Below are 18,269 nucleotides of genomic sequence, written 5' to 3'. Positions count from 1 at the left end.
CAAAAACCGGACACACTATTTTCCTTTAGAACAATATGCTGTTAGTATTTATTTTGTGCAAATGTTTTACCGTAATTGAATCTTTGTTGGAAATGAAAATATATAGGTTGATATGGAATGAGATGATATTTACACACGACAATTACCCAGACTGCATGGGAAAAAAAGAAAAGAAAAGGATGCACACAAGTCGCACTCTGACACGATGAGTCATCCATGTAACTTTATTCTTTCCTTATCCATGCGCTGAATATTGATGAGACATTGAGACAAAACATTTAAGGCAAACCTTTACTGTGACCTGATAAAAAAAAGGCATGAATGTGAAAGTCACCTCAATATCGTCGAACAAACATTTAAGGTAGGTAAATCACAACCCTCAAGCTACGGGCCTTTTAGTAGTTTCCTTGTCATCTTTGCACATGAAATATTGACTTCATATGAAATCATTACATTTAATTGCATCGAAATGAACTGAACTGAAAAGGCCGAATTCACGAAGGTGGTACAAACGAAACCATGGTTTAAACCATGGACAAAAACCATGGAGCGCCAAGTGTCGCATGGAATATTTCGTTACGAAATCAGTCATTTCGTCGGTGAAATGATTATTTTGTAATGTAATGGCAACATTTTGTAACTAAATTAACATTTCGTCCACGAAATGATAATTTCGTTAAAGAAACGGTCATTTTGTCGATGGAAATGACCTATTTCGTAACGAAATATTCCGTGTGACACTTGGCGCTTCATGGTTTTTGTTCATGGTTTAAACCATGGTCTCAATTTTGTACCACCTTTGTGAAGTCGGGCCACAGAGTTTCCAATGTAAAAGCTGAAATGTTATGACATATTGGACTGACAACTGTGTCGATACATGAGGTGAATAAAGAGAGTTCAAGTTGTATGTGGAAATCTTTATATTATGTTGACAAGCCATATGTTCATAAATTTTAACAGGTCTACGTTTTCCGTTGAAGATTTACTTTTAAGTCAATTCGGTCCGAGCACGTTTGGAGGATATGTGAAGTCTTTCAATTTGCTGGGTTTTGTTTTTGTTTCGACGGAACAAAAAAGTTTGTGATTTCCTTTCAGACCCCTCTGGTAGCATCACTTCCTAAAAGGACCATCCACCATCATACAATGCCTTGTATTCCATCTCGTGTAAAGAATATGTTATTTATTCATGGCGTTGTTGCGTTCTGTTCGAATACCAAAATTAAATAAAAATCAAATACCACACACGATCGAATAAACTTGCTATATGCCGTCATGTGACACAATAAATATTATCATTACCAGTTGGTCCTTTAACTTGCAAGTTTGGGCGGATAAGAAAAGCGGTTGATAACAGAAACATTCAAGACTATACAGCGTTTATCGGTGGAATTGACCAGTCTTGCGGGCATTTTTTTTCGCATTTTCGTAGAAGTGTAGTGGTGGGAGAGACCCAGTTCATCGATACCGCCTTGGTATATCGACGAAACTGCTTGCAGCCAACAGGCGCTTCCTTCTAAACACCGCAGGCACGCTTGCATAGTAATGATAACAGCGTGTACACTTCATCGTGAGAAGGCTGCATTATAATGGTCAAAAATCCGTTGATGACAAAGTGCCTGTGTCTAAAAGGGACTATCCAATGAAAATTCATGATGACTTGTATTCATTCTTTATACCCTGATCACCACTCAATGTCTGATATATGTCTTCATATGTTCCATATGTTTTGTAATAATTTTATTTATACATATATATTTTTTTACTTACTTGGATACGCCCCCGCCAAAGAAATAAAAACAAAATAATAATAAAAACCTCCCATGCCAAGATTCTGTCAATGACATCATCTGTCAATCACAGGTAAGATAGTGATTTATGATTAACAAAAGACGTCGGATTGCAGCTTCCCCTATGACTGAACGTAATGCTTCCCTGCAATGTCTTTTGAAAATTATATAACATGGAAACAGGCAAATTATTTCTAATCTCGGCGAATTTGTTGTTGTTGTTGTTAATCCTTTCAGTATTAATTGACAGGCGATATGCCACTGGCAGAATCTTGGTTTGGATTTGTGTGTGTGTGTGTGTGTGTGTGTGTGTGTGTGCGTGCGTATCCAAATAATCTGAAGAAAAATAGTAGAAAAATATCATAAAACATATATAATGACATGTATTTTGATTTACCATTATGAGTGACGTTGAGGGCACGTCATGAATTAACACAAGTCAACGTACACTTAGGCCTACATTTTACATTGCATAGTTCCTTTAATGTCTTGCAGGCCTTACGGGTTTCGGCTTCCAGTACATGCGACAAACATAAAGTGGGCACAGTCCCGGAAATAAGTTTCCAAACGCACGCTTTTTTTGGGGGGGGGGGGAGGGGGGAGGAGGGGAACAACTTTCCTGTTGTTGAAGATGTTTGAGTACGGAAATCCTTTCACGTGACGAGGGGCACAAAATATATCTTTGCCAGAAAAATCTCCAAGAAGTTAATCCACTTGGTCTCTGTAAAATATGACAATGCACCGAAGATTTCTTCTTCTATCTACTTCTCGGATCCTCCGGCAGGTGTCTATTGGAAATGCGTGTTGTATTGTTGTATTGTATTTATTTTCCGTCATTAAAGAGACATATTACATAAAATGGACCTTCAACGGATGGATGACCCTACTCAGCACTGTTATCGTAACAGCGCTGTTTTACAAAGGGGTCCCTTACATGAAAAATATAAACAAACAGTACAGTTACATAACAAGAAAATACAAACATTCAGAGAAATATTTCTGAAGAGAATTATTATAAGCTTCGATGATAAAAATATACACAAAAAACCCCATGGCATTTACGTATATGCAACAGAGAGAGAAACTGAATGAGGAATATACCATATCCGGGCACTTACCCCCTAAGCAACTACCCTCCGGATAACTACCAACCGGATAATTACCCCCCCCCCCCCCCCGGTCTATCCCCCTAGGGCAACTACCCTCCGGACAACTACCCTCCTAGGGCAATCACCTTCCAGGGCAATTACCCCCTAGGACAACTACCACCCGGTCATCTACCCTCCTAGGGCAACTACCCCCAAGGGTAATTACCCCTAGGACATCTACCCCCCCCCCCGATAACTACCCCCTGGGTAACTACCCCCTAGATAACTACCCCCGGATAACTACCACCCAGATAACTACCACCCGGATAACTACCCCCTGGATAACTACCCCCCGGAGAACTACCCGCTGGATAATTACCACCTGGATAACTACTCCCGGAGAACTACCCCCTGGGTAACTACCCCCCGGATAACTACCCCCAGGATAACTACCACCCGGATAACTACCAACCGGATAACTACCCCCAGGATAACTACCACCCGGATAACTACCCCCAGGATAACTATACCACACGGATTACTACCCCTGGGTAACTACCCCCTAGATAACTACCCCCGGATAACTACCACCCAGATAACTACCACCCGGATAACTACCCCCTGGATAACTACCCCCGGAGAACTACCCCCTGGGTAACTACCCCCCGGATAACTACCCCCTGGATAACTACCCCCCGGAGAACTACCCCCTGGGTAACTACCCCCCGGATAACTACCCCCAGGATAACTACCACCCGGATAACTACCCCCCCCCCCCCCATAACTACCCCCAGGATAACTACCACCCGGATAACTACCAACCGGATAACTACCCCCAGGATAACTACCACCCGGATAACTACCCCCCCCCCCCATAACTACCCCCAGGATAACTACCACCCGGATTACTACCCCCCATATAAACCCCATAACTATACCCCGACAACCCCCCCCCCCCCCCAAACCATCACTGCCTCCGGATACTTACCCAATGGACAGCCCTCCCTCCCCCCCCCGAAAGCTACCACCCGTTGCAATTTTTCCATAAGTTTATAACACCATATCAGAAGACAAAGCTCATGTGCATTAATGCACCTTTCTCTTACACTGTCATCATTTACTCTTTTGGCGTGTCATTTTCTACCGTTAGAACACATAAGACATAAGAAAATGAGAGTTGATTTCACTGCATTTCATATTCACTTAACATAAGCAAGGGACCCTTCGATATAAAGCCATAATTTCTGCTAGGATCCGGCCACGGTTTTATGAAAGTTGTCAGTCCTGACATAAGTTTATAACACTATATCAGAAGACAAAGGTCACGTACATTAATGCACCTTTCTCTTACACTGTCATCATTTACTCTTTTGGCGTGTCATTTTCTACCGTTTACAACAAATAAGACATAAGAAAATGAGAGTTGATTTCACTGCATTTCATATTCACTTAACATAAGCAAGGATATGCAGGGACAGTTTTGTTTTTGATGAACATAGAGTCAAAATACAGAAGGGAGAAATCAAGCTTGTACATAAATCGTCCTAAATACAAACAATACAAATCGTAAATCTTTAAGATGTTGTTTTCATAAGGTTAAGTATCAGTATGGCATCTCCGTGATTCCTGACAAATAATACAAAGAACTTCGTTTTCTGAAGTAATAATAGTCTTTTTATTTCTTTTATCAAAAGCAAGAGTTTTAGTAAAAGTAAGAGGGGGGAGGGCAATGACCCGGGAGGTGGTTATCCAGGGGGTAATTGACCTGGGGCACTGTCCTGGGGGTAATTTTCCTCTTGATAGTTATAGGAGAGGGGGAGTTGTAGGCCAACTTATCCGGGGTAATCATCCTTGGGAAGTTATCGGAGGGTGGTTATCTTGGGGCCTAGTTATCGGGGGAGGGGTAGTTAACCTGGGGATAGTTATCCGGGTGGTAATTATCCGGGGGTAGTTATCCAGGGGGTAGTTATCCGGGGTAGTTATCCGGGGGTAGTTATCCGGGGGGTAGTTATCCACGGGGTAGTTTTCGGGGGGAAGTTACCCGGGGGGTAGTTCTCCGGGGGGTAGTTACCCAGGGGGTAGTTCTCCGGGGGGTAGTTATCCAGGGGGTAGATATCCGGGGGCAGTTATCCAGGGGGTAGTTATCGGGGGGGGGGGGGGTAGTTACCCAGGGGGTAGTTCTCGGGGGGTAGTTATCCAGGGGGTAGCTATCCCGGGGGTATACATCCGGGGGTATACATCCAAGGGGTAGTTACCCAGGGGGTAGTTGTCCTAAGGGGGGGATTACCCTGGGGGTGATTGCCCTTGGAGGGTAGTTGTTCGGGGGGTAGTTATCTTAGGGGGTAATTGCCCTGGAGGGTAATTGCCCTAGGAGGATAGTTGTCCGGGGGGGGGGGTAGTTGCCCTAGGGGGGAATTGTCCTGGGAGGGGGGAATTATCCGGGTGGTAGTTATCCGGAGGGTGGTTTTCCAGGGGGTACTGTTCCTAGACCCGGAATATACACCTACATGTTACATAAACAATAATCATAATAAATAATCAGAAGTACAATTTTCTAATCCCTTTAAAAATATATCCGGACTTGAGGTCAATTTCAAGGTATAAAGACAGTGAATTGTATTGCATCGATCCCCTACAATGTGTTGTCCTTTTACAATACTCAGTACGAGGCTTCGGGAGAACAATGTTTTACCTGCGTTATACGAAGAGAATAGGAGTAACAGGAAGGCTGGAATATATCATTCATGGATGAGGATAATATATTATGAGTTGATCTAAATACAAACATGTTCAACTGCTTCCTATATCTAGATTCAAGAGAAGACCAATTTAAAACGGAATAAATTTATAAGTTAGACACAATAAGTCATGTTCTACAAGGATCTGTAGCAGAATCATTTTCAATCATGTATCATTTCCATTGCGTATACACAGTATATACGCAATGGCAATGTAGGACTATAAATCAAATGGTGGAAATCACAGTTTATATGGATGGAAATTATCTGCTCCGCCCAGGTGCTTTTATTTTAGTTTTTTTCTACTGACTTTAACGTATCTGTACCAGGGGCGGATCCAAGAATTCCGTACAAAAAAAATTAAGGGGGGGGGGGGCGCACACGCCCCCCATTTTTTTCTTTACATTTCTTCTATTTTAACAAAAAAAAAAATGTGTATATACGTATAGAGGGCCTATCATGAAAGTGATATGCGTAGGCCCTGCTACACTGTAAAAAATTTGTTTAGTTTCTAAACACCTAACTAAACACTTTTCTGTGACAGTTTAAAAACACTGCGACGCGTTTATTTATTAAACATGTTTAGGAACTAAACACATGCTGTGTTTATTTTCAGCACACCCGAGGTGTTTATCACACACACATGTTTATGTTTTAAACGGTTCTGATGTTTAAAAACTAAACACCTGCTCTGTTTATAGCCTAAACACCAAACGTTTACACCATAATCACTCACAGTGTTTAAATACTAAACACCGCACAGTCACATAATCACCCACTATGTTTATGATCTAAACACTGAACCAAAAAATAAACATGACGCAGTGTTTACAATGTAAACACTGCGACATGTTTATTCGCTGTGACAGATTAAAAACACTGCGACATGTTTATTTGCCATTTTAGTGTTTATTCTCAGAACACATGTCTGATTTTTAGATCGATCACAAAATTGCATACACTAAACATGTGACATGTTTACATATTAAACATCGCAATTTCTCAGTGTTTATATGATACATGTTTACACCTTATACATGCTGAGTGTTTATATGAGACATGTTTACACATCGTACATCACATGGTAATTTCCACGTGTTTATATGAGACATGTTTACACATCATACATTCATACATGCTAATTTCTACGTGTTTAAATGAGACATATCATCATGCATGTTAATTCCCATGTATTTATTAATGTAAAGTGGATTGTTTCCATTTTTTTTTTTTTTTTTTTTGCATGGAATGAGATAAACGCATAACATTATATAGAATTAAATTTACCCAGTATGTACCAAATCATCAGCACACTTACATCGCATAATACCAGGGAAGACCTGGGCTGGCTTTCACAAACATTTTGGCTACAAGAGTCAAAGGCAATTCTCTGAATGCAAGTTATCAAAACATCAGTCAAAGCTTGGGCAATATCTGATGAATAATAAGTTAAAATCCTTTAAGGGGGAAATCGAGTCCAATAAATAAGATAGTCTGATAAAAAAGAGTAAAATCTTACAAGTTTAACAATAAAAATGTTAATGAAATCGGATGAAAAATAAGGAAGTTATAAAATTTTGAAGTTTTGCTAATTTCTGCAAAGCAGTTAAAAGTGGATATGAATATGCAAATGAGTGAGTTGACCATACCATAACCTCACAATTTTCCGTTGATCGTGTACAAAAAATGATGAAATTCAATGTTTATGTTAATGAAATGTGAAACATTATGGTATTGCTGGTTGAATATTATAACTTCAGAAAAGTGATCAGTTAGATATATCAGGACTTGAGCCTCAGGAATAATTGCGTTTGAATGAAAAACTTGAAATTAAGTAAGTTGTGAGAGAATGACATGCCCACGTTGCCATTTGCATATTCATATCAACCATTCAAGAACTGTTTCCTCAAAAATTAGCGAAACTTCAAAATGTCATAACTTCCTTATTTTACATCCGATTTCGATCAAATTTTACCAATGAACTCTTAATATTTTATTCTTTCTTATCAGACTAACTTGTATTTGGACTGGATTTCCCCTTTAAATATTGCCATGTTTTGCTATACGACACAATACTGAGTTAAATGCAAGATACCTGGGAGTCACTGGCCTGTACACGAAGACGTAAATGAAATTCTCTCCCAAACACACAGTAAAGTTTGTATATGCAGGAAATGGCACACAACTCATTTTGGAGAAAAAAAAATATTGCATTTGACAATTACTTTTCAGTCACATGTAATTCTTGGCCTACTTTCAAGAATTGCCGTCTTTCTACTATATTCAGAAATAATTCTTAGTATTGTAAAACAAACTAATAAACTTGTTGATTGTAAATTGCAACTCAACGCTTCGGAAGCTTGACATGTATGTAACACCTCCAGGAACATAACTGCAGTCTGTGAACAAATCCATGCCGACCTTGAAGATTGCATCAATTATTGGCAAAGTGCTTTGGGGTGTACCCGAACCAGATTAGCTCACGGCAAATTATACCAACACTATGGTCGTATTGGTACTGATCAGGGAGTGTAGATGATAGATGATGCACTCCATCATAAGGAGACCCCCCCCCCCCCCCCCCCAAAAAAAAAAAAAAAAAAAAAATGTTTTCACTGTATTTAGCCTGTGGTGAACATCTGCACTCCCTGATCAGTACCAATAATGGAACTTAAATATATACATGATATTGTTCTTTTCACTGCGACGATCACTGAAAGTACATGTAGGCTAACAGTACTGTATGGATTTTTCACTTTTGCTATTTTGAGAGAAATATTAGAATGTTAGTGGATTTCAAGGGGTGAGTGAGAAAAAACTTCTACCTTGCTAGAACCTTGGAGAAAGAAGTCAAACTCAATGGGTATACATGAATAGTCTATTAGAGTCTAATCAGTCTCATCATACTCCACATAATCATGGTATGGAGGGCTACTTTCAATCTCGACACAGCAGAGTTTTTGGTAAAGACAAGAGGATATGAACAAAGGAAAAATAATGCATTGCAACTGGAGGCGGGAGGGTATGCAAGGCTGTCATGAACACGCGATGTGATCAGCAAGACTCCTCCCTTGTCAATTTGTCAGTCAGTTGCAAGACTCCTCCCTATTCTCCATACATGTTGTACTACATTTCTAATACCTCTCTCCATGTGACCGATTTCAAGAATATCTCAGAAATAAAATATTAACTACCGAATACTGCATTTCCTATCAGGTCTACAAGAAAATTGCAAAGAATTCCAAACAAATGTAACTACTGGCCTCTTATTTACGTCCAATATCTGCTGATTGTATTGGAAGCACCTGAAGGAAAAAATGAAATGGCTGATATTTTGATTTGATTTGTTTTGATTTCTATATTCCTTTTTGCACAAGAATATAACAGAAAGCCAATCGAACAAAGTTCTTGAGTAATACCTTAACAGTGAATTACAAGGACATTGGTTGATGAATAAAATGAAGTGAATAAATTGTTTTTCTTAATAGTGTAAAACGATTTCCAGCAAGTGTCTTAACATGTTAGATAAAATTACAATTTTACGTACCAGCTGTTAAAAAAGACAATTACACATATCTATGAGCAATGAGAATGCAGGTGACCATTATCGTAAGCACAGAGGACAATTGCTTTGTTTTGGATATCCCTGCCATTTTCATCAAATAAGCATTGAATTCCTCTTCGAATTATATTCAGGCCCCCTACCTTCATATTTCTTTAGAGGTTCGTCATTATGTAATACACACACGCATACACACACACGGAGAACTGAAGCCCCATCGCATACAAAACCCTATCATCCCCCATATGATTTACTTTATTCTAGTATACAGGTTTAGATGCACACTGTCAGTGAAGACAAAAAAAAAAACAATAGAAAGGTTGCTCTAACAGGTGGGATGCCTCCTAATAGGTCTGTGGTGCATCATGACGATGTGGGACATCACATGGCTAGCGGGAAAAAGATTAGTAACATTCAAAATTATTATCCATGGTTCATTTCCTTCATATGGCATGTAGGCCTATAGATATACTGTATATCAGTATATCTTGTGATTGCAACTGATTGACAAATTGCCCTACATCGACGTAAATAAGCACTGAATTGATCAGTGTTTTAGTAGTAGCCATGATAAAAAATCATGGGCGTACATACTCGAGCAGGATTCGAACCCACGACCTCCTGATCACCGGACAGGCGTCATCTCCACTAGACCACCGAGCTTTCGCCCGACAGCAAGTGTTGGTTCTAATCCTTATAGCATGCAGCGGGTACTGCTTTTGTTATTCAAATTTATGAAGTTCTTCCGTCGTGATGTTTTCATTGCAACTGATTGACAAATTGCCCTACATCGACGTAAATAAGCACTGAATTGATCAGTGTTTTAGTAGTAGCCATGATAAAAAATCATGGGCGTACATACTCGAGCAGGATTCGAACCCACGACCTCCTGATCACCGGACAGGCGTCATCTCCACTAGACCACCGAGCTTTCGCCCGACAGCAAGTGTTGGTTCTAATCCTTATAGCATGCAGCGGGTACTGCTTTTGTTATTCAAATTTATGAAGTTCTTCCGTCGTGATGTTTTCATTGCAACTGATTGACAAATTGCCCTACATCGACGTAAATAAGCACTGAATTGATCAGTGTTTTAGTAGTAGCCATGATAAAAAATCATGGGCGTACATACTCGAGCAGGATTCGAACCCACGACCTCCTGATCACCGGACAGGCGTCATCTCCACTAGACCACCGAGCTTTCGCCCGACAGCAAGTGTTGGTTCTAATCCTTATAGCATGCAGCGGGTACTGCTTTTGTTATTCAAATTTATGAAGTTCTTCCGTCGTGATGTTTTCATTGCAACTGATTGACAAATTGCCCTACATCGACGTAAATAAGCACTGAATTGATCAGTGTTTTAGTAGTAGCCATGATAAAAAATCATGGGCGTACATACTCGAGCAGGATTCGAACCCACGACCTCCTGATCACAGAACATGACGCCTGTCCGGCGAAAGCTCCGTGGTCTAGTGGAGATGACGCCTGTCCGGTGATCAGGAGGTCGTGGGTTCGAATCCTGCTCGAGTATGTACGCCCATGATTTTTTATCATGGCTACTACTAAAACACTGATCAATTCAGTGCTTATTTACGTCGATGTAGGGCAATTTGTCAATCAGTTGCAATGAAAACATCACGACGGAAGAACTTCATAAATTTGAATAACAAAAGCAGTACCCGCTGCATGCTATAAGGATTAGAACCAACACTTGCTGTCGGGCGAAAGCTCGGTGGTCTAGTGGAGATGACGCCTGTCCGGTGATCAGGAGGTCGTGGGTTCGAATCCTGCTCGAGTATGTACGCCCATGATTTTTTTATCATGGCTACTACTAAAACACTGATCAATTCAGTGCTTATTTACGTCGATGTAGGGCAATTTGTCAATCAGTTGCAATGAAAACATCACGACGGAAGAACTTCATAAATTTGAATAACAAAAGCAGTACCCGCTGCATGCTATAAGGATTAGAACCAACACTTGCTGTCGGGCGAAAGCTCGGTGGTCTAGTGGAGATGACGCCTGTCCGGTGATCAGGAGGTCGTGGGTTCGAATCCTGCTCGAGTATGTACGCCCATGATTTTTTATCATGGCTACTACTAAAACACTGATCAATTCAGTGCTTATTTACGTCGATGTAGGGCAATTTGTCAATCAGTTGCAATGAAAACATCACGACGGAAGAACTTCATAAATTTGAATAACAAAAGCAGTACCCGCTGCATGCTATAAGGATTAGAACCAACACTTGCTGTCGGGCGAAAGCTCGGTGGTCTAGTGGAGATGACGCCTGTCCGGTGATCAGGAGGTCGTGGGTTCGAATCCTGCTCGAGTATGTACGCCCATGATTTTTTATCATGGCTACTACTAAAACACTGATCAATTCAGTGCTTATTTACGTCGATGTAGGGCAATTTGTCAATCAGTTGCAATGAAAACATCACGACGGAAGAACTTCATAAATTTGAATAACAAAAGCAGTACCCGCTGCATGCTATAAGGATTAGAACCAACACTTGCTGTCGGGCGAAAGCTCGGTGGTCTAGTGGAGATGACGCCTGTCCGGTGATCAGGAGGTCGTGGGTTCGAATCCTGCTCGAGTATGTACGCCCATGATTTTTTATCATGGCTACTACTAAAACACTGATCAATTCAGTGCTTATTTACGTCGATGTAGGGCAATTTGTCAATCAGTTGCAATGAAAACATCACGACGGAAGAACTTCATAAATTTGAATATCTTGTGATGTCCTTGTAATCCTCAGATGTTTGCACTTTTAGACGGGTTGTATAGAAGTAAGCGCAAGCATCTTTCAGTCTAATCCAGACAGGTTTGGTGTGATCCCTGATCAATTCTTCCATGACGTACTGGTGCTGGTAAAAAGAAATGATTACACAAGGAAAACAAATCAGTTGGCTTTCCAATACAATGGACTTAACTGCTCCCATAGATTCTGAAAATGAATGGATAGCAAAGAAGTTGACTGAATCCATAAGTAAGTTCAAATTAAAAGGAATGACAGAATCCCTTCATCACATTAGCACTTAGTGTCTTGCGTCAGTTTTTCCTTACTTCGATGAATTTTCTGAAAATAATTCAAGTCTTTTTTGTTGTTGTTGTTGTAGCTTCTTTCTTATTCATCATCATTATCAAGCAGAGTTACGACCATTACTAGACTCTATATCCTTTGTCTCTTGGGTGAAGATTTTCACATCTGTAATTTACACTTTCAACAATATTTGCAATAAATCAATTTTTCATATTTATTTTAGCTAATGGATTGGATTCGGGATTCGGGAGTAGGTAAACCCCCCCCCCCCAAAAAAAAAACAAAAAAAAAACAAACAAACAAACAAACAAATAAACAGAAGAACTTAAAGCATCTAAAATCTGCATTTTATAGAAACTCATTTACATGCCCTTTTACATAATATTCATTGATTTGGCTCTGCAATTTTGAGTACATGTACTTACTTGATTTCCACTTTCCACATGGGTAGTATACAGTGATGTACTATCCCCAGTTGATTTACTCTGCTGACTGCACCATTCCTCGTTCTCTGCCAGCAGAGGTAATGTCTTGCAGAATTTAAACAGTCGTCAGGACATCATCGTCACCCACTTTGGTGCCATCGGCATCCCTTTCCAAGACATCCTAATGGGCTTTACATTCAATTTTCACCACCTGTTGAGTTATGAAGAATTTACAGGGAATAAAACTGAATTTCACTCAAAATATAGTCACTAACCCATCGTCATTCACATGAAAGATACTTCATAACTTCGTAAAATTAAAGATACAGTGAGTTTACCCGCTAGGCCGAGTTTACCCATAACTACGGTACCGGTAATCTGTAGAGTGTAGGAATATTGTAACGTTAACAACACTAACACGTTACAGTTAGAGGAGAGCGTTCCCCGTTCTAACGTTAGATTTAGAAATAGAAAACTAAAACAAACGAGCAAAATCTTTCAGGGCGTAGCCTATTTCTACGCCTACTACAGTTTTAACTTGTTACATTAAACGAGGGCAATTTTGCAATAAATCTTGTTATTCACCGACTTAGCAGACTTAGCAGACTTACCGCTTTCATGCAGGCCGGCCAGGCTAGAACTTTATCGCTTCGACGCCATCTTAGCTAGATCCGCTCCTTTAGCTGTATACATTATACAGCTAGTACGACAATACAGTCAGTGCAGTCGATCGAGTCGTAAGGACAGTGTAGTGGGCGATAACAAGCCTCGAACGAATGCGCACGTACTGTAGGCCTACGCACATCCACGCTGCTAGGGCAGCGCCAGCCAGGCAATCAGACAGATCCATCCGCACAGGACGTACGCGCACATCTCCTTTCCCGCCAATTGTGCATTGATTATGGTCATATTATGCATAGCACGAGTGTGCGCTAGAAGCGCACGCACAGGGCACCACTGCGTGCGTTGTGGCCGCGGCCGTCATGTCACAATTCCATGCGCTGCTGACTTGTAGAGTACGAGTAGCACAGTGTTTATGTTTAATAAACATGTGCGGTGTTTAGAACGTGTTTACGAGGCGTTCTAAATGTAAACGCGTCTGTTTACCCTGACAGTAGAAGTGTTTAGGCCTAACCAACAAACATTTCGGTAATGCCCTAAACCATGAACGAAATTATTAACAAAGGCAACTCCCATTTTTTTCTAGCAGTTAAAATATAGAACTGTACATGCGAAACCAAAATATAAATTTATTACAGTTGTATTACATAATTTTAGGTTATCCTATTTCCTTATTGATTAGGCATTTCCATGAAAGGCCTAAAACATGAATTATTTCATAGTGTATCTTGATGTCGTCACAGTTTCCACTTTCTCGTGATAAAAGGAAACTAGAAATTGCAATTTACACACCATTTCCAACACTCCTTCATATGTATGGACATAGCCAGAATAAACACTCCAACTAAACACTCCAAGCTAAACACTTTAACTCTCAATACTTTACACGTGCTATACACACCGGGTGTTTAGATGTTAAACAAAGTGTTTAGATTTTCAACACTGTGTTTAGTTCATAAACATGTCGCATGTCGCATTTTTTACAGTGTACTGCGTGGCTTTGCCCGTCTATGAAACATAGAATGAATATTCTGTGCCATATATGTATACCCTCATAAACCTTTCCGCCACGCGACGAGCTATATACCATGTACATTACATGGCACTAGTACAATCTGTAGTCCTACTCTACAACCGGTACAATGGTAATTTGACTCGAGTATGTAACGATGGAATCGGTATCACAAACAGGGTCATGATATGGTGGCATCGGTGTATCATTACAATAGGGCTCCGTTAGAAATACACTTTGTTGTGATCACTACCTTCTATACATTGTAGAGACGGACACACATTCCACTGACTATCACAGCACTATGATATTGGCAAAGGGAGATCTGTTTTGTTCAATATCATTGTACAAGTATATATAGTAGTAAACGTTGTCATCTTATAGGGCCCGGATTATAGATGTCGATCCGTAGTGTAGCAGAATACAGTAGAATGAAAAAGGAGCATACCAGTGAAGTGCAGATTGGAGAAATAGGAAAAGTAAAAGTAATGGTAGAAACAGAACTAGCACAATTAGAAGTAGCATGAAATTTAACAACTCTATATTATAGTTGTCGTACTAGTGAAACTATAGCAGAAATAACAGTGACAATTAGTGCAGCGGAGGTGGTACTGTACTGCTAAAAGTGGGCGTATAAGAGCTATTGCAAATAACAGGTTGGAGGTGTGATAGCGTTAGCTATAAAACAATGAGTGGTGGTTTAATGAAGAGTTGTTTCTCGAGTGTCTTCAACAGGTGAAACTGTAACAAACATGTGCTGGTATGATCTGTGTTCGTAGATGATTTAGAGATATAGCATTCTATATCAGGTGGGATGTTTGGTTGTTGTTGTGGTTGCTGCTGCTGTTTCTACAGACTTCTATCTGTAGAGCCGGGTCGCTTTGTTACGAGTACTCTCTAACGATTGCTCTTTGAACTTACACCAAAATATAGAAAAGCAAAAACTTTCGGTTTCTTTGACAAAAATATACAAGTTACACAATATCGTACAACAATAGACACACACACATACTTTGACTATTTGTATCCCTATACACTGAGCGGTTTGAGTCCTCAAGGGAGTAGATGATATTGAGTATTGAGAGACTATGTAAACGAAATGAAGCAATGTCATAATGAAGTATAGTTAATTCTCACTTTCTTCTATTTTGATTGTATAAGTTAATGACCACCGCAATGATAGTGGGAATTTGTGGTAAGGGTTGGGTTCTTACTTAATGGCTCAGATTGAACAATATCAATGTAATCTAGTGGAAATAACACTTAGTATATTCATGTACATATTAAAAAAAAAACAGAGAGTTGAATAATGATAAACATAAGGCGGCGTTTCCTTTCACAATGCTAAATGATTCAAAATATCGACTCTTCGCAGATATTTCCTTGTGGGTTATCGGCATGAACATCTTTTTTTTTTCACGTTAGAAAGTGATTTTCTTTGTGTTCTTCACTTCCCGTATTCTGAGTGCTGTTTTAGGTTTCTAGTTTCTAGTGGCATATAAGAAAATATGCCTTATGCCTTGAAACATTATACCTTAAACCAACCATTTCCTTTTTGGGGGGGGGGGGGGGTTATTAATACATGGTATGTCTGTTATGATGTAACTGTGATATGGTCAGGTACACTGCAAAAAGTCCGGTGTTAAATAGTGAACACCGAGCTGGTGTTAAATTTTCGGTGATCATTTATGGTGTTAAATTAACACCTCTGGGTGTCATTTCCAAATTTTAAACTGTTTTTTGAAGAGTTTCTTAGTAACTGCACTTCTTGTTGATTTTTCATTTAAACAAGACGATCAAGAATTTTACATTAAAATACTAGATTTTTGAAAAAATGTGAAAATAAATTTACACCACAGTAACACCAGCTGGTGTGGTCTCTTATTGAAGCTGGACGGGTGTTAAACCATTAATATTAACACCAACAAATATCAAATCAACACCATGTGGTGTCATTTTTGAATTAACACCAGTACAGTGTCAAAATAACACCAGGTACAGTGTCAAATTAACACCACGAAGTGTCAGGTGAACACTTTTCAACACCATCACAGTGCATTTTCAACACCTGTGGGTGTGGTCCTTTATTGAAGTTTGATCGGTGTTAGATTTAACACCCGTGGTGTTAAATCTAACACCGATGTTTTTACAGTGTAGGTTCCCTAATCGATATGGTTTATATTCAACTCAACATGCATTTGAACACACGTTGAAAGCATTCGTCACCCACATAAATGATGTCAAGCTACGCTTGTCCGACGTTTGCTGGTACTCGTGTATTAATAATACAGTAAAGCATTTTCGGATATACACTCTAGACCAGCCACCAAATAAGACGCCCGTGGCAACAAGAGGAGATCGGACCTTGTTCTACGACGTTGTGGTGTGTATAATCAGGCATACATAATATCTGTCTCGAGACGGGTAGACGAGGTAAGGAATCCCGACTTACCAATGCTGGTGTGCGCGAAGAAAGTGGTAACCACCAAAACAATGTTTAAAACACGCCTGCAAAACGCCATGATCGATGTTGTTGATCCCTTAGGGCTTTGTTCCAAGTACCTTCGCCTGCATCACCGCGAAAAGAACTGCTAAAGGGCTTCGTTTGAGTCTTTTCTCTTCTTAAATCCTGACAACAGTAAGTGAAAGTGAGGTATGTGATAAACGCTCCAATTATCCAGGGTGGTTGTTGCAAAACAGATGGTGTTAAAATAATGAACGATGACGTCGATCAAACACTGCCAGCCCCTCCGATGTAATCGGATGCCCCGATGAGCGCTTTGGAATCACGTAACTCTGGATACCGATCGAGTGAATATACGACGTGAAAGCGTTCAACGGAGGGTTGTGGCTGTGATCATTCAATGAGAATGCAATTAACCTTGATAAACCTGAGCAATGTTGCTTGGTATGTTCTCGGGATGGTACGGAAGGATTCTGTCAGAAATTAGCATTGTAGTCCCGTGCCAGCTCGAGACTGATCGACCACAAACTCTTCCAGGGAGAGAGAGATATAGAAGGGGGAGGTACAAAGAAGGAAGATAGCTACTTCCGAAAAGAATTGATCAACATCGGTATGACATATAAAGCGTAGTGGTGATTGCAGAACTGCGTAGGATGCGGTAGAAAGCCAGCGGAAAGGTTTGCTCTGCGGCCTTGTTTTCACGAACGCTCGGTGCTTCCGGCTGAGGGCTCATCAAACTCCAGTCGCACGTTGTTGTACTATTCTCCCTTCAGACGTGTCCTAACCCATTCTATTGTGTCGGTTTAGGGCGTACGTAGCAATCCACTAACAGAACGGTGACTGACGTACAGTTTCTCTATATGGGTCTTGGACCATTAACCCCTTGACAATTACCCCAGACCCTTCCCCTGACCTTAACCATCATCCTGAACATAATCCTATCCCTAATCCGATTCTAACCCTAACCCTAAACCTAACCCTAACCTTATTATCTACTCTAACCTTATCACTAACCGGTATTATAGCTGGGGGTGGAAGGGAATTGTCCACGGGGGATAACTGTCCCGATACGCCCCATATATACACTTGCTTTTCACAACCAGTAAAAATCTGTGTATTGAAACGTTATTAGTCGATTGGCTTGTAAAAAAAAGTTCTCCGCATGTATGTATTATGAATCTTGGCTGGAAGAAAGGTGCACGTCGTTACTTATCTATTTGGGTGTTTGTATGTATGTTCGTTCGTTTCTGCAGAATGCTATTTAAGATATTAGGGTAAGAACTCTTCTGAAGCTTTCTGGCAGTAACGCCAGATTCTATCAAGGATATGTTGTGCCTGAAAAAAGAATGGAGACACCCAATACATTTACCTTGCGTTGATATAATATTGATAGTCGAATGCACAGAGAGGCCCAGGGGACCTGCTCTATTTGAGAGTTACGTAATAATTCCCCCGTTCTTGTTAATGTCGTCATGATAATAATGTTTAAAAGCATAATTCACCATTTGCAGATGAAACAAAAA

At 40.2% G+C, this 18,269-nt stretch overlaps 1 protein-coding gene across 1 annotated transcript in view; it reads right to left on the bottom strand.

Annotated features, from left to right (window-relative positions):
• The window catches only part of LOC139709827 (uncharacterized), a 106,665-nt gene extending 89,207 nt beyond the window's left edge, over positions 1 to 17,458 (bottom strand). Inside the window, exon 1 of the mRNA XM_071621787.1 lies at positions 16,735 to 17,458. Within this exon, the coding sequence (XP_071477888.1) occupies positions 16,735 to 16,804 (70 nt within the window). The 5' untranslated portion in view covers positions 16,805 to 17,458. The remainder of the gene's footprint in view (positions 1 to 16,734) is intronic.
• Between the last annotated feature and the right edge of the window lie 811 nt (positions 17,459 to 18,269).

The sequence above is a fragment of the Diadema antillarum genome, unplaced genomic scaffold (assembly GCF_040938485.1).
Source record: "Diadema antillarum isolate AM-2024a unplaced genomic scaffold, OU_Dant_1.0 seq00001473_RagTag, whole genome shotgun sequence".
NCBI classification, from domain to species: domain Eukaryota; kingdom Metazoa; phylum Echinodermata; class Echinoidea; order Diadematoida; family Diadematidae; genus Diadema; species Diadema antillarum.
This window is presented reverse-complemented; position numbering and strand designations above follow the sequence as displayed.